The following is a 16122-nucleotide window of genomic DNA, read 5'->3' as shown; positions in this document are numbered from 1 at the left end:
ATATAGTGTACTGAAAGATAGTGTACTGAAAGATAGTGTACTGAAAGATAGGGGAAAGATAGTGTACTGAAAGATAATATACTGAAAGATAGTGTACTGGTAAGATAGTGTACTGAAAGATAGTGTACTGAAAGATAGTGTACTGAAAGATAGTGTACTGAAAGATAGTGTACTGAAAGATAGTGTACTGAAACATAGTGTACTGAAAGATAGTGTACTGAAAGATAATATACTGAAAGATAGTGTACTGGTAAGATAGTGTACTGAAAGATAGTGTACTGACAGATAATGTACTGAAAGATAGTGTACTGAAAGATAGTGTACTGAAAGATAATGTACTGAAAGATAGTGTACTGGTAAGATAGTGTACTGAAAGATAGTGAACTGAAAGATAGTGTACTGGAAGATAGTGTACTGGAAGATAGTGTACTGAAAGATAGTGTACTGAAAGATAGTGTACTGGAAGATAGTGTACTGAAAGATAGTGTACTGAAAGATAGTGTACTGGCAGATAGTGTACTGAAAGATAGTGTACTGAAAGATAGTGTACTGGAAGATAGTGTACTGAAAGATAGTGTACTGAAAGATAGTGTACTGGAAAGATAGTGTACTGAAAGATAGTGTACTGAAAGATAGTGTACTGAAAGATAGTGTACTGAAAGATAGTGTACTGAAAGATAGTGTACTGAAAGATAGTATACTGAAAGATAGTGTACTGGTAAGATAGTGTACTGAAAGATAGTGTACTGACAGATAATGTACTGAAAGATAGTGTACTGAAAGATAGTGTACTGACAGATAGTGTACTGAAAGATAGTGTACTGGTAAGATAGTGTACTGAAAGATAGTGAACTGAAAGATAGTGTACTGGAAGATAGTGTACTGGAAGATAGTGTACTGAAAGATAGTGTACTGAAAGATAGTGTACTGGAAGATAGTGTACTGAAAGATAGTGTACTGAAAGATAGTGTACTGGCAGATAGTGTACTGAAAGATAGTGTACTGAAAGATAGTGTACTGGAAGATAGTGTACTGAAAGATAGTGTACTGGAAGATAGTGTACTGAAAGATAGTGTACTGAAAGATAGTGTACTGGTAAGATAGTGTACTGAAAGATAGTGTACTGAAAGATAGTGTACTGAAAGATAGTGTACTGAAATATAGTGTACTGAAAGATAGTGTACTGAAAGATATTGTACTGAAAGATAGGGGAAAGATAGTGTACTGAAAGATAGTGTACTGGAAGATAGTGTACTGAAAGATAGTGTACTGAAAGATAGTGTACTGAAAGATAGTGTACTGAAAGATAGTGTACTGGAAGATAGTGTACTGAAAGGTAGTGTTCTGGTAAGATAGTGTACTGAAAGATAGTGTACTGAAAGATAGTGTACTGAAAGATAGTGTACTGAAAGATAGTGTACTGAAAGATAGTGTACTGAAAGATAGTGTACTGAAAGATAGTGGAAAGATACTGAAAGATAGTGTACTGAAAGATAGTGTACTGGAAAGATAGTGTACTGGAAGATAGTGTACTGAAAGATAGTGGAAAGATAGTGTACAGGAAGATAGTGTACTGAAAGATAGTGTACTGAAGATAGTGTACTGAAAGATAGTGTACTGAAAGATAGTGTACTAAAAGATAGTGTACTGAAAGATAGTGTACTGAAAGATAGTGGAAATATAGTGTACTGAAAGATAGTGTACTGAAAGATAGTGGAAAGATAGTGTACAGGAAGATAGTGTACTGAAAGAGAGTGTACTGACAGATAGTGTACTGAAAGATAGTGTACTGAAAGATAGTGTACTAAAAAGATAGTGTACTGAAAGATAGTGTACTGAAAGATAGTGGAAATATAGTGTACTGAAAGATAGTGTACTGAAAGATAGTGTACTGAAAGATAGTGTACTGACAGATAATGTACTGAAAGATAGTGTACTGGTAAGAAGTGTACTGAAAGATAGTGTACTGAAAGATAGTGTACTGAAAGATAGTGTACTGAAAGATAGTGTACTGAAAGATAGTGGAAAGATAGTGTACTGGTAAGATAGTGTACTGGAAGATAGTGTACTGAAAGATAGTGTACTGAAAGATAGTGTACTGAAAGATAGTGTACTGAAAGATAGTGTACTGAAAGATAGTGTACTGGTAAGATAGTGTACTGAAAGATAGTGTACTGACAGATAATGTACTGAAAGATAGTGTACTGAAAGATAGTGTACTGACAGATAATGTACTGAAAGATAGTGTACTGGTAAGATAGTGTACTGAAAGATAGTGAACTGAAAGATAGTGTACTGGAAGATAGTGTACTGGAAGATAGTGTACTGAAAGATAGTGTACTGGAAGATAGTGTACTGAAAGATAGTGTACTGAAAGATAGTGTACTGGAAAGATAGTGTACTGAAAGATAGTGTACTGAAAGATAGTGTACTGAAAGATAGTGTACTGGAAGATAGTGTACTGAAAGATAGTGTACTGAAAGATAGTGTACTGGTAAGATAGTGTACTGAAAGATAGTGTACTGAAAGATAGTGTACTGAAAGATAGTGTACTGAAAGATAGTGTACTGAAAGATAGTGTACTGAAAGATAATATACTGAAAGATAGTGTACTGGTAAGATAGTGTACTGAAAGATAGTGTACTGACAGATAATGTACTGAAAGATAGTGTACTGGTAAGATAGTGTACTGAAAGATAGTGAACTGAAAGATAGTGTACTGGAAGATAGTGTACTGGAAGATAGTGTACTGAAAGATAGTGTACTGAAAGATAGTGTACTGGAAGATAGTGTACTGAAAGATAGTGTACTGAAAGATAGTGTAAAGATAGTGTACTGAAAGATAGTGTACTGAAAGATAGTGTACTGAAAGATAGTGTACTGAAAGATAGTGTACTGAAAGATAGTGTACTGGAAAGATAGTGTACTGAAAGATAGTGTACTGAAAGATAGTGTACTGAAAGATAGTGTACTGAAAGATAGTGTACTGGAAGATAGTGTACTGAAAGATAGTGTTCTGGTAAGATAGTGTACTGAAAGATAGTGTACTGGTAAGATAGTGTACTGAAAGATAGTGTACTGAAAGATAGTGTACTGAAAGAGAGTGTACTGACAGATAGTGTACTGAAAGATAGTGTACTGAAAGATAGTGTACTGAAAGATAGTGTACTGAAAGATAGTGTACTGAAAGATAGTGTACTGAAAGATAGTGTACTAAAAGATAGTGTACTGAAAGATAGTGTACTGAAATATAGTGTACTGGAAGATAGTGTACTGAAAGATAGTGTACTGAAAGATAGTGTACTGAAAGATAGTGTACTGAAAGATAGTGTACTGGTAAGATAGTGTACTGAAAGATAGTGTACTGAAAGATAGTGTACTGGTAAGATAGTGTACTGAAAGATAGTGTACTGAAAGATAGTGTACTGAAAGATAGTGTACTGAAAGATAGTGTACTGGAAGATAGTGTACTGAAAGGTAGTGTTCTGGTAAGATAGTGTACTGAAAGATAGTGTACTGGTAAGATAGTGTACTGAAATATAGTGTACCGGAAGATAGTGTACTGAAAGATAGTGTACTGAAAGATAGTGTACTGAAAGATAGTGTACTGAAAGATAGTGTACTAAGATAGTGTACTGAAAGATAGTGTACTGAAAGATAGTGTACTGAAAGATAGTGTACTGAAAGATAGTGTACTGGAAGATAGTGTACTGAAAGGTAGTGTACTGGTAAGATAGTGTACTGAAAGATAGTGTACTGAAAGATAGTGTACTGAAAGATAGTGTACTGAAAGATAGTGTACTGAAAGATAGTGTACTGAGTGGAAAGATAGTGTACTGGAAAGATAGTGTACTGAAAGATAGTGAAAGATAGTGTACTGAAAGATAGTGTACAGGAAGATAGTGTACTGAAAGATAGTGTACTGACAGATAGTGTACTGAAAGATAGTGTACTGAAAGATAGTGTACTAAAAGATAGTGTACTGAAAGATAGTGTACTGAAAGATAGTGGAAATATAGTGTACTGAAAGATAGTGTACTGAAAGATAGTGTACTGAAAGAAAGTATGACAGTGTACTGAAAGATAGTGTACTGAAAAAGTGTACTAGTGTACTGGAAGATAGTGTACTGAAAGAGTGGAAAGATAGTGTACTGGAAGATAGTGTACTGAAAGATAGTATACTGAAAGATAGTGTACTGAAAGATAGTGTACTGAAAGATAGTGGAAAGATAGTGTACTGAAAGATAGTGGAAAGATAGTGTACTGAAAGAAAGTGTACTGAAAGATAGTGTACTGAAAGATAGTGGAAAGATAGTGTACTGGAAGATAGTGTACTGAAAGATAATATACTGAAAGATAGTGTACTGAAAGATAGTGTACTGAAAGATAGTGGAAAGATAGTGTACTGAAAGATAGTGGAAAGATAGTGTACTGGAAGATAGTGTACTGAAAGATAGTGTACTGAAAGATAGTGTACTGAAATGTAGTGTACTGAAAGATAGTGTACTGAAAGATAATATACTGAAAGATAGTGTACTGAAAGATAGTGTACTGACAGATAATGTACTGAAAGATAGTGTACTGAAAGATAGTGTACTGACAGATAATGTACTGAAAGATAGTGTACTGGTAAGATAGTGTACTGAAAGATAGTGAACTGAAAGATAGTGTACTGGAAGATAGTGTACTGGAAGATAGTGTACTGAAAGATAGTGTACTGAAAGATAGTGTACTGGAAGATAGTGTACTGAAAGATAGTGTACTGAAAGATAGTGTACTGGCAGATAGTGTACTGAAAGATAGTGTACTGAAAGATAGTGTACTGGAAGATAGTGTACTGAAAGATAGTGTACTGAAAGATAGTGTACTGGTAAGATAGTGTACTGAAAGATAGTGTACTGAAAGATAGTGTACTGAAAGATAGTGTACTGAAAGATAGTGTACTGGAAGATAGTGTACTGAAAGATAGTGTTCTGGTAAGATAGTGTACTGAAAGATAGTGTACTGGTAAGATAGTGTACTGAAAGATAGTGTACTGAAAGATAATGTACTGAAAGAGAGTGAAAGATAGTGTACTGAAAGATAGTGTACTGAAAGATAGTGGAAAGATAGTGTACTGAAAGATAGTGTACTGAAAGATAGTGTACTGAAAGATAGTGTACTGAAAGATAGTGTACTGGAAGATAGTGTACTGAAAGATAGTGTACTGAAAGATAGTGTACTGAAGATAGTGTTCTGGTAAGATAGTGTACTGAAAGATAGTGTACTGGTAAGATAGTGTACTGAAAGATAGTGTACTGAAAGATAGTGTACTAAAAGATAGTGTACTGAAAGATAGTGTACTGAAAGATAGTGGAAATATAGTGTACTGAAAGATAGTGTACTGAAAGATAGTGTACTGAAAGATAGTGTACTGAAAGATAGTGTACTGAAAGATAGTGTACTGGTAAGATAGTGTACTGAAAGATAGTGTACTGAAAGATAGTGTACTGAAAGATGGAAAGATAGTGTACTGAAAGATAGTGTACTGAAAGATAGTGTACTGAAAGATAGTGTACTGAAAGATAGTGTACTGAAAGATAGTGTACTGAAAGATAATGTACTGAAAGATAGTGTACTGGAAAGATAGTGTACTGAAAGATAGTGAACTGAAAGATACTGAAAGATAGTGTACTGACTGAAAGATAGTGTACTGAAAGATAGTGTACTGAAAGATAGTGTACTGAAAGATAGTGTACTGAAAGATAATGTACTGAAAGATAGTGTACTGGTAAGATAGTGTACTGAAAGATAGTGAACTGAAAGATAGTGTACTGACAGATAATGTACTGAAAGATAGTGTACTGAAAGATAGTGTACTGACAGATAATGTACTGAAAGATAGTGTACTGGTAAGATAGTGTACTGAAAGATAGTGAACTGAAAGATAGTGTACTGGAAGATAGTGTACTGGAAGATAGTGTACTGAAAGATAGTGTTCTGAAAGATAGTGTACTGGAAGATAGTGTACTGAAAGATAGTGTACTGAAAGATAGTGTACTGGCAGATAGTGTACTGAAAGATAGTGTACTGAAAGATAGTGTACTGGTAAGATAGTGTACTGAAAGATAGTGTACTGAAAGATAGTGTACTGAAAGATAGTGTACTGAAAGATAGTGTACTGGAAGATAGTGTACTGTAAGATAGTGTACTGAAAGATAGTGTACTGAAAGATAGTGTACTGGAAGATAGTGTACTGTAAGATAGTGTACTGAAAGATAGTGTACTGAAAGATAGTGTACTGAAAGATAGTGTACTGAAAGATAGTGTACTGAAAGATAGTGTACTGAAAGATAGTGTACTGGAAGATAGTGTACTGAAAGATAGTGTACTGAAAGATAGTGTACTGAAAGATAGTGTACTGAAAGATAGTGTACTGAAAGATAGTGTACTGAAAGATAGTGTACTGAAAGATAGTGTACTGAAAGATAGTGTACTGAAAGATAGTGTACTGAAAGATAGTGTACTGAAAGATAGTGTACTGAAAGATAGTGTACTGAAAGATAGTGTACTGAAAGATAGTGTACTGAAAGATAGTGTACTGGAAGATAGTGTACTGAAAGATAGTGTTCTGGAAGATAGTGTACTGAAAGATAGTGTACTGAAAGATAGTGTAAAGATAGTGTACTGAAAGATAGTGTACTGAAAGATAGTGTACTGAAAGATAGTGTACTGGAAAATAGTGTACTGAAAGATAGTGTACTGAAAGATAGTGGAAAGATAGTGTACTGGAAGATAGTGTACTGAAATATAGTGGAAAGATAGTGTACTGGAAGATAGTGTACTGAAAGATAGTGTACTGAAAGATAGTGGAAAGATAGTGGAAAGATAGTGTACTGGAAGATAGTGTACTGAAAGATAGTGGAAAGATAGTGTACTGGAAGATAGTGTACTGAAAGATAGTGTACTGAAAGATAGTGTACTGGAAGATAGTGTACTGAAAGATAGTGTACTGACAGATAGTGTACTGAAAGATAGTGTACTGAAAGATAGTGTACTGGAAGATAGTGTACTGAAAGATAGTGTACTGACAGATAGTGTACTGAAAGATAGTGTACTGAAAGATAGTGTACTGGAAGATAGTGTACTGGAAGATAGTGTACTGAAAGATAGTGTACTGAAAGATAGTGTACTGGAAGATAGTGTATTGACAGATAATGTACTGAAAGATAGTGTACTGAAAGATAGTGTACTGGTAAGATAGTGTACTGAAAGATAGTGTACTGAAAGATAATGTACTGAAAGATAGTGTACTGACAGATAGTGTACTAAAAGATAGTGTACTGAAAGATAGTGTACTGAAAGATAGTGTACTAAAAGATAGTGTACTGAAAGATAGTGTACTGAAAGATAATGTACTGGTAAGATACTGTATTGAAAGATAGTGTACTGGTAAGATACTGTACTGAAAGATAGTGTACTGAAAAATAGTGTACTGGTAAGATGGTGTACTGGTAAGATGCTCTACTGAAAGAAACTGTATTGAAAGGCTGTGGAGAAAGTGGGTGTTGAATTTATAGTACAGCAACCAGAAACAGAACTGAAACATGTCTTTCCTATCCAGGGATAACCACGGTGTTGACCATGACCACTCTGAGCACAGTGGCAAGGACGTCACTTCCCAGGGTTTCCTACGTGACGGCCATGGACCTCTTCGTCACTGTGTGTTTCCTGTTTGTGTTCGCTGCGTTGATGGAGTATGCCACACTCAACTACTATTCATACGGTGCCAGCCCAAGACCCAGACCACGGAACACCCAGAGAATGGTAAGATAGAGCCCAAGACCCAGACCACGGAACACCCAGAGAATGGTAAGATAGAGCCCAAGACCCAGACCACGGAACACCCAGAGAATGGTAAGATAGAGCCGCAACCCTAAACCCAGGAAGACCCAGGAATGGTAAGATACACCCACAGCCCGAGACCCAGGAAGGCCCAGAGAATGGTAAGATAGAGCCCTAAACCCAGGAAGGCCCAGAGAATGGTAAGATAGAGCCCTAGACCCAGGAAGACCCAGAGAATGGTAAGATAGAGCCCTAGACCCAGGAAGACCCAGAGAATGGTAAGATAGAGCCCTAAACCCAGGAAGACCCAGAGAATGGTAAGATAGAGCCCTAGACCCAGGAAGACCCAGAGAATGGTAAGATAGAGCCCTAGACCCAGGAAGGCCCTCCCTCCCTCCTTCATTATTAATACTATATATTAGTCAGAGCCTGGTCTGTCCTCCCTCCTTCATTACTAATACTATATATTAGTCAGAAACCTCCTCCTTCATTATTAATACTATATATTAGTCAGAGCCCTCCCTCCTTCATTATTAATACTATATATTAGTCAGAAACCTCCTCCTTCATTATTAATACTATATATTAGTCAGAGCCCTCCCTCCTTCATTATTAATACTATATATTAGTCAAAGCCCTCCCTCCTTCATTACTAATACTATATATTAGTCAGAGCCCTCCCTCCTTCATTTTTAATACTATATATTAGTCAGAGCCTGGTCCTCCCCCCTCCTTCATTATTAATACTATATATTTGTCAGAGCCCTCCCTCCTTCATTATTAATACTATATATTAGTCAAAGCCCTCCCTCCTTCATTACTAATACTATATATTAGTCAGAGCCCTCCCTCCTTCATTTTTAATACTATATATTAGTCAGAGCCTGGTCCCCCCCCCCTCCTTCATTATTAATACTATATATTTGTCAGAGCCCTCCCTCCTTCATTATTAATACTATATATTAGTCAGAGCCCTCCCTCCTTCATTATTAATACTATATATTAGTCAGAGCCCTCCCTCCTTCATTACTAATACTATATATTAGTCAGAGCCCTCCCTCCTTCATTATTAATACTATATATTAGTCAGAGCCCTACCTCCTTCATTATTAATACTATATATTTGTCAGAGCCCTCCCTCCTTCATTATTAATACTATATATTAGTCAGAGCCCTCCCTCCTTCATTATTAATACTATATATTAGTCAGAGCCCTCCCTCCTTCATTATTAATACTATATATTAGTCAGAGACTGGTCCTCCCTCCCTCCTTCATTATTAATACTATATATTAGTCAGAGCCTGGTCCTCCCTCACTCCTTCATTATTAATACTATATATTAGTCAGAGACTGGTCCGCCATCCCTCCTTCATTATTAATACTATATATTAGTCTGAGCCTGGTCCTCCCTCACTCCTTCATTATTAATACTATATATTAGTCAGAGACTGGTCCGCCAACCCTCCTTCATTATTAATACTATATATTAGTCAGAGCCCCCCACCTCCATTATTAATACTATATATTAGTCAGAGCCCTCCCTCATTATTAATACTATATATTAGTCAGAGCCCCCCTCCTTCATTATTAATACTATTATTAATACTATATATTAGTCAGAGCCCCCCTCCTTCATTATTAATACTATATATTAGTCAGAGCCCCCCACCTCCATTATTAATACTATATATTAGTCAGAGCCCTCCCTCCTTCATTTTTAATACTATATATTAGTCAGAGCCCTCCCTCCATTATTAATACTATATATTAGTCAGAGCCTGGTCCGCCATCCCTCCATTATTAATACTATATATTAGTCAGAGCCTGGTCCTCCCTCCCTCCTTCATTTTTAATACTATATATTAGTCAGAGCCCCCCACCTCCATTATTAATACTGTATATTAGTCAGAGCCTCCCACCTCCATTATTAATACTATATATTAGTCAGAGCCCTCCCTCCTTCATTTTTAATACTATATATTAGTCAGAGACTGGTCCTCCCTCCCTCCTTCATTATTAATACTATATATTAGTCAGAGCCTGGTCCGCCATCCCTCCATTATTAATACTATATATTAGTCAGAGCCCTCCCTCCTTCATTATTAATACTGTATATTAGTCAGAGCCCTCCCTCCTTCATTACTAATACTCTATATTAGTCAGAGCCCTCCCTCCTTCATTACTAATACTATATATTAGTCAGAGCCCTCCCTTCGTCATTATTAATACTATATATTAGTCAGAGACTGGTCCTCCCTCCCTCCTTCATTATTAATACTATATATTAGTCAGAGCCTGGTCCCCCCTCCCTCCTTCATTATTAATACTATATATTAGTCAGAGCCTGGTCCGCCATCCCTCCTTCATTATTAATACTATATATATATATATATATATATATATATGAAAAGGTTATTTTAGGAACCTCTGCGGTATATTTTTAAATTTGTACAGCGGCCTTCTAAAGTTACCTAAATTATTTATTTGTCTGTTTCTTTCTTATAACCACATTGACTGTGTTCTAACAAAGGCTCTGTTATGTTACTGGACATCTCTGAAGCTGTTTTAGGGTGTTACTAGACATCTCTGAAGCTGTTTTAGGGTGTTACTAGACATCTCTGAAGCTGTTTTAGGGTGTTACTAGACATCTCTGAAGCTGTTTTAGGGTGTTACTAGACATCTCTGAAGCTGTTTTAGGGTGTTACTAGACATCTCTGAAGCTGTTTTAGGGTGTTACTAGACATCTCTGAAGCTGTTTTAGGGTGTTACTAGACATCTCTGAAGCTGTTTTAGGGTGTTACTAGACATCTCTGAAGCTGTTTTAGGGTGTTACTAGACATCTCTGAAGCTGTTTTAGGGTGTTACTAGACATCTCTGAAGCTGTTTTAGGGTGTTACTGGACACCTCAGCTCTGTCTCATATTGACAGGGTCTGTGTTGCTGCTCAGCTCTGTCTCATATTGATAGGTGTATGTGATATGCCCTCCTCTTAAAGCCTGTGAATGAGGTCAGAGATTTGGAGACCTGGTGTCTATCCCAAATAAAACCCTATTCCTTACGCCATCCACTACTTTTGACCAAAGCCCTATGGGTTCCTCTATGGGTTCCTCTATGGGTTTCCCTATGAGCCCTATGGGTTTCCCTATGAGCCCTATGGGTTTCCCTATGAGCCCTATAGGTTTCTCTATGGGTTTTCCTATGAGCCCTATGAGTTTCTCTAAGGGTTTCTCTATGGGTTCCTCTATGGGTTTCTCTATGAGCCCTATGGGTTTCTCTAAGGGTTTCTCTATGGGTTTCTCTATGAGCCCTATGGGTTTCCCTATGAGCCCTATGGGTTTCTCTAAGGGTTTCCCTATGAGCCCTATGGGTTTCTCTATGGATTTCTCTATGGGTTTCCCTATGAGCCCTATGGGTTTCTCTATGGGTTTCTCTATGGGTTTCTCTCTGGGTTTCCCTATGAGCCCTATGGGTTTCCCTATGAGCCCTATGGGTTTCTCTCTGGATTTCCCTATGAGCCATATGGGTTTATCTATGGGTTTATCTATGGGTTTATCTATGAGCCCTATGGGTTTCCCTATGGGTTTCTCTGAGTTTCCCTATGGGTTTCTCTATGAGCCCTATGGGTTTTCCTATGAGCCCTATGGGTTTCTCTATGGGTTTCTCTATGGGTTTCCCTATGAGCTCTATGGGTTTCTCTATGGGTTTCTCTCTGGGTTTCCCTATGGGTTTCTCTATGGGTTTCTCTCTGGGTTTCCCTATGAGCCATATGGGTTTATCTATGGGTTTCTCTATGGGTTTATCTATGAGCCCTATGGGTTTCCCTATGGGTTTCTCTGAGTTTCCCTATGGGTTTCTCTATGAGCCCTATGGGTTTTCCTATGAGCCCTATGGGTTTCGCTATGGGTTTCTCTATGGGTTTCCCTATGAGCTCTATGGGTTTCTCTATGGGTTTCTCTCTGGGTTTCCCTATGGGTTTCTCTATGGGTTTCTCTCTGGGTTTCCCTATGAGCCCTATGGGTTTCTCTATGGGTTTCCCTATGGGTTTCTCTATGGGATTCTCTATGAGCCCTATGGGTTTCTCTATGGGTTTCCCTATGAGCTCTATGGGTTTCTCTATGGGTTTCTCTCTGGGTTTCCCTATGAGCCCTATGGGTTTCCCTATGAGCCCTATGGGTTTCTCTATGGGTTTCTCTATGGGTTTCTCTCTGGGTTTCCCTATGAGCCCTATGGGTTTCCCTATGAGCCCTATGAGTTTCTCTATGGGTTTCTCTATGGTTTCTCTCTGGGTTTCCCTATGAGCCCTATGGGTTTCCCTATGAGCCCTATGGGTTTCTCTCTGGGTTTCCCTATGAGCCCTATGGGTTTCCCTATGAGCCCTATGGGTTTCCCTATGAGCCATATGGGTTTCTCTATTGGTTTCCCTATGAGCTCTATGGGTTTCTCTATTGGTTTCCCTATGAACTCTATGGGTTTCTCTATGGGTTTCTCTCTGGGTTTCCCTATGAGCCCTATGGGTTTCCCTATGAGCCCTATGGGTTTCCCTATGAGCCCTATGGGTTTCTCTATGGGTTTCCCTATGAGCTCTATGGGTTTCTCTATGGGTTTCTCTCTGGGTTTCCCTATGAGCCCTATGGGTTTCCCTATGAGCCCTATGGGTTTCTCTATGGGTTTCTCTATGGGTTTCTCTCTGGGTTTCCCTATGAGCCCTATGGGTTTCCCTATGAGCCCTATGGGTTTCTCTATGGGTTTCTCTATGGGTTTCTCTCTGGGTTTCCCTATGAGCCCTATGGGTTTCCCTATGAGCCCTATGGGTTTCTCTCTGGGTTTCCCTATGAGCCCTATGGGTTTCCCTATGAGCCCTATGGGTTTCCCTATGAGCCCTATGGGTTTCTCTATGGGTTTCCCTATGAGCTGAGCCCTATGGGTTTCTCTATTGGTTTCCCTATGAGCTCTATGGGTTTCTCTATTGGTTTCCCTATGAACTCTATGGGTTTCTCTATGGGTTTCTCTCTGGGTTTCCCTATGAGCCCTATGGGTTTCCCTATGAGCCCTATGGGTTTCCCTATGAGCCCTATGGGTTTCTCTATGGGTTTCTCTATGGGTTTCTCTCTGGGTTTCCCTATGAGCCCTATGGGTTTCCCTATGAGCCCTATGGGTTTCTCTCTGGGTTTCCCTATGAGCCATATGGGTTTATCTATGGGTTTCTCTATGGGTTTATCTATGAGCCCTATGGGTTTCCCTATGGGTTTCTCTGAGTTTCCCTATGGGTTTCTCTATGAGCCCTATGGGTTTCTCTATGGGTTTCTCTCTGGGTTTCCCTATGAGCCCTATGGGTTTCTCTATGGGTTTCCCTATGGGTTTCTCTATGGGATTCTCTATGAGCCCTATGGGTTTCTCTATGGGTTTCCCTATGAGCTCTATGGGTTTCTCTATGGGTTTCTCTCTGGGTTTCCCTATGAGCCCTATGGGTTTCCCTATGAGCCCTATGGGTTTCTCTATGGGTTTCTCTCTGGGTTTCCCTATGAGCCCTATGGGTTTCCCTATGAGCCCTATGGGTTTCTCTCTGGGTTTCCCTATGAGCCCTATGGGTTTCCCTATGAGCCCTATGGGTTTCTCTATGGATTTCTCTATGGGTTTCTCTATGAGCCCTATGGGTTTATCTATGGATTTCTCTATGAGCCCTATGGGTTTCCCTATGAGCCCTATGGGTTTCTCTATGGGTTTCTCTATGGGTTTCTCTCTGGGTTTCCCTATGAGCCCTATGGGTTTCCCTATGAGCCCTATGGGTTTCTCTCTGGGTTTCCCTATGAGCCATATGGGTTTATCTATGGGTTTCTCTATGGGTTTATCTATGAGCCCTATGGGTTTCCTATGGGTTTCCCTATGAGCTCTATGGGTTTCTCTATGGGTTTCTCTCTGGGTTTCCCTATGAGCCCTATGGGTTTCCCTATGAGCCCTATGTGTTTCTCTATGGGTTTCTCTCTGGGTTTCCCTATGAGCCCTATGGGTTTCCCTATGAGCCCTATGGGTTTCTCTCTGGGTTTCCCTATGAGCCCTATGGGTTTCCCTATGAGCCCTATGGGTTTCTCTATGGATTTCTCTATGGGTTTCTCTATGAGCCCTATGGGTTTATCTATGGATTTCTCTATGAGCCCTATGGGTTTCCCTATGAGCCCTATGGGTTTCTCTATGGGTTTCTCTATGGGTTTCTCTCTGGGTTTCCCTATGAGCCCTATGGGTTTCCCTATGAGCCCTATGGGTTTCTCTCTGGGTTTCCCTATGAGCCATATGGGTTTATCTATGGGTTTCTCTATGGGTTTATCTATGAGCCCTATGGGTTTCCCTATGGGTTTCTCTGAGTTTCCCTATGGGTTTCTCTATGAGCCCTATGGGTTTTCCTATGAGCCCTATGGGTTTCTCTATGGGTTTCTCTATGGGTTTCCCTATGAGCTCTATGGGTTTCTCTATGGGTTTCTCTATGAGCCCTATGGGTTTCCCTATGAGCCCTTTGGGTTTCTCTATGGGTTTCTCTATGGGTTTCTCTCTGGGTTTCCCTATGAGCCCTATGGGTTTCCCTATGAGCCCTATGGGTTTCTCTCTGGGGTTCCCTATGAGCCATATGGGTTTATCTATGGGTTTCTCTATGGGTTTATCTATGAGCCCTATGGGTTTCCCTATGGGTTTCTCTGAGTTTCCCTATGGGTTTCTCTATGAGCCCTATGGGTTTTCCTATGAGCCCTATGGGTTTCTCTATGGGTTTCTCTATGGGTTTCCCTATGAGCTCTATGGGTTTCTCTATGGGTTTCTCTCTGGGTTTCCCTATGGGTTTCTCTATGGGTTTCTCTCTGGGTTTCCCTATGAGCCCTATGGGTTTCTCTATGGGTTTCCCTATGGGTTTCTCTATGGGATTCTCTATGAGCCCTATGGGTTTCTCTATGGGTTTCCCTATGAGCCCTATGAGTTCCTCTATGGGTTTACCTATGGGTTTCTCTATGGGATTCTCTAAGGGTTTCCCTATGAGCCCTATGGGTTCCTCTAAGGGTTTCCCTATGGGTTTCTCTATGGGATTCCCTATGGGTTTCTCTATGGGTTTCCCTATGGGTTTCTCTATGAGTTTCTCTATGGGTTTCCTTATGGGTTTCCCTATGGGTTTCCCTATGGGTTTCTCTATGGGTTTCTCTATGGGATTCTCTATGGGATTCTCTATGGGCCCTGTGGGTTGTGGTCAAAAGTGGGGCACCATATAGCGACACAGTCATGGATGCTCCCAGATCTGATTGACAGTCCTCTCTGGATGCTGAATGCTCAGACTCAACACATGACGGTGCACTTCGTTCCTCTCAAACATGATATGATCTCTGTGTTCTGCCAGTACGCTCCAAGAGAGTCACTCCACTAACCAAGTCTCCTATCTTTCCCCCTCTGTCTGTCTGTCTGTATGTCTCTCTCTGTCTCTCTCCCTCTCTCTCTCTCTCTCTCTGTCTCTCTCTCTCTCTCTCTGTCTGTCTGTCTGTCTGTCTGTCTGTCTGTCTGTCTGTCTGTCTGTCTGTCTGTCTGTCTGTCTGTCTGTCTGTCTGTCTGTCTGTCTGTCTGTCTGTCTGTCTGTCTGTCTGTCTGTCTGTCTGTCTGTCTGTCTGTCTGTCTGTCTGTCTGTCTGTCTGTCTGTCTGTCTGTCTGTCTGTCTGTCTGTCTGTCTGTCTGTCTGTCTGTCTGTCTGTCTGTCTGTCTGTCTGTCTGTCTGTCTGTCTGTCTGTCTGTCTGTCTGTCTGTCTCCAGAACTACTCAGTGTTGGAAGTGGGACCTGCCCCTACGGTGATCAAGTTGAACAACTCCACGTATAACAACCTATACTGGCAGGAATTTGAGGACGCCTGTGTCTATGAGTGCCTGGACGGGAAGGACTGCCAGAGCTTCTTCTGTTGTTACGATGAGTGTAGAGGAGGCGGATGGAGGAAAGGACGGATCCACATAGATATCCTGGAGCTGGACGCTTATTCTAGGGTCTTCTTCCCCACATCCTTCATTCTGTTTAACGTAGTCTACTGGGTCAGCTATCTGTACCTTTAGCAGGCTGTACTGGGAAGGCTATATATACCTTCAGCAACCTGGAGAGAGAGAGAGGGAGAGGGGTGCCATAGACTTTAAGACCAGAGAGAGAGGTGCCATGGACATTAAGACCAGAGAGAGAGAGAGGTGCCATGGACATTAAGACCAGAGAGAGAGAGAGGTGCCATGGACATTAAGACCAGAGAGAGAGCGAGGTGCCATGGACATTAAGACCAGAGAGAGAGAGAGGTG

The 16122-nt window shown here is 39.9% G+C and overlaps 1 protein-coding gene across 1 annotated transcript in view; it reads left to right on the top strand.

The window, feature by feature from the left end:
- LOC123997395 (gamma-aminobutyric acid receptor subunit gamma-3) overlaps positions 1-15891 on the top strand; it is a 299209-nt gene extending 283318 nt beyond the window's left edge. Inside the window, exons 8-9 of the mRNA XM_046301574.1 lie at positions 7604-7806; positions 15601-15891. Of these exons, the coding sequence (XP_046157530.1) occupies positions 7604-7806; positions 15601-15891 (494 nt within the window). The remainder of the gene's footprint in view (positions 1-7603; positions 7807-15600) is intronic.
- Positions 15892-16122: the final 231 nt, after the last annotated feature.

Source organism: Oncorhynchus gorbuscha, linkage group LG15 (genome assembly GCF_021184085.1).
Source record: "Oncorhynchus gorbuscha isolate QuinsamMale2020 ecotype Even-year linkage group LG15, OgorEven_v1.0, whole genome shotgun sequence".
In the NCBI taxonomy this organism is placed as follows: domain Eukaryota; kingdom Metazoa; phylum Chordata; class Actinopteri; order Salmoniformes; family Salmonidae; genus Oncorhynchus; species Oncorhynchus gorbuscha.
The sequence above is the reverse complement of the archived record's forward strand: the minus strand, read 5'-3'. Positions and strand labels throughout refer to the sequence as shown.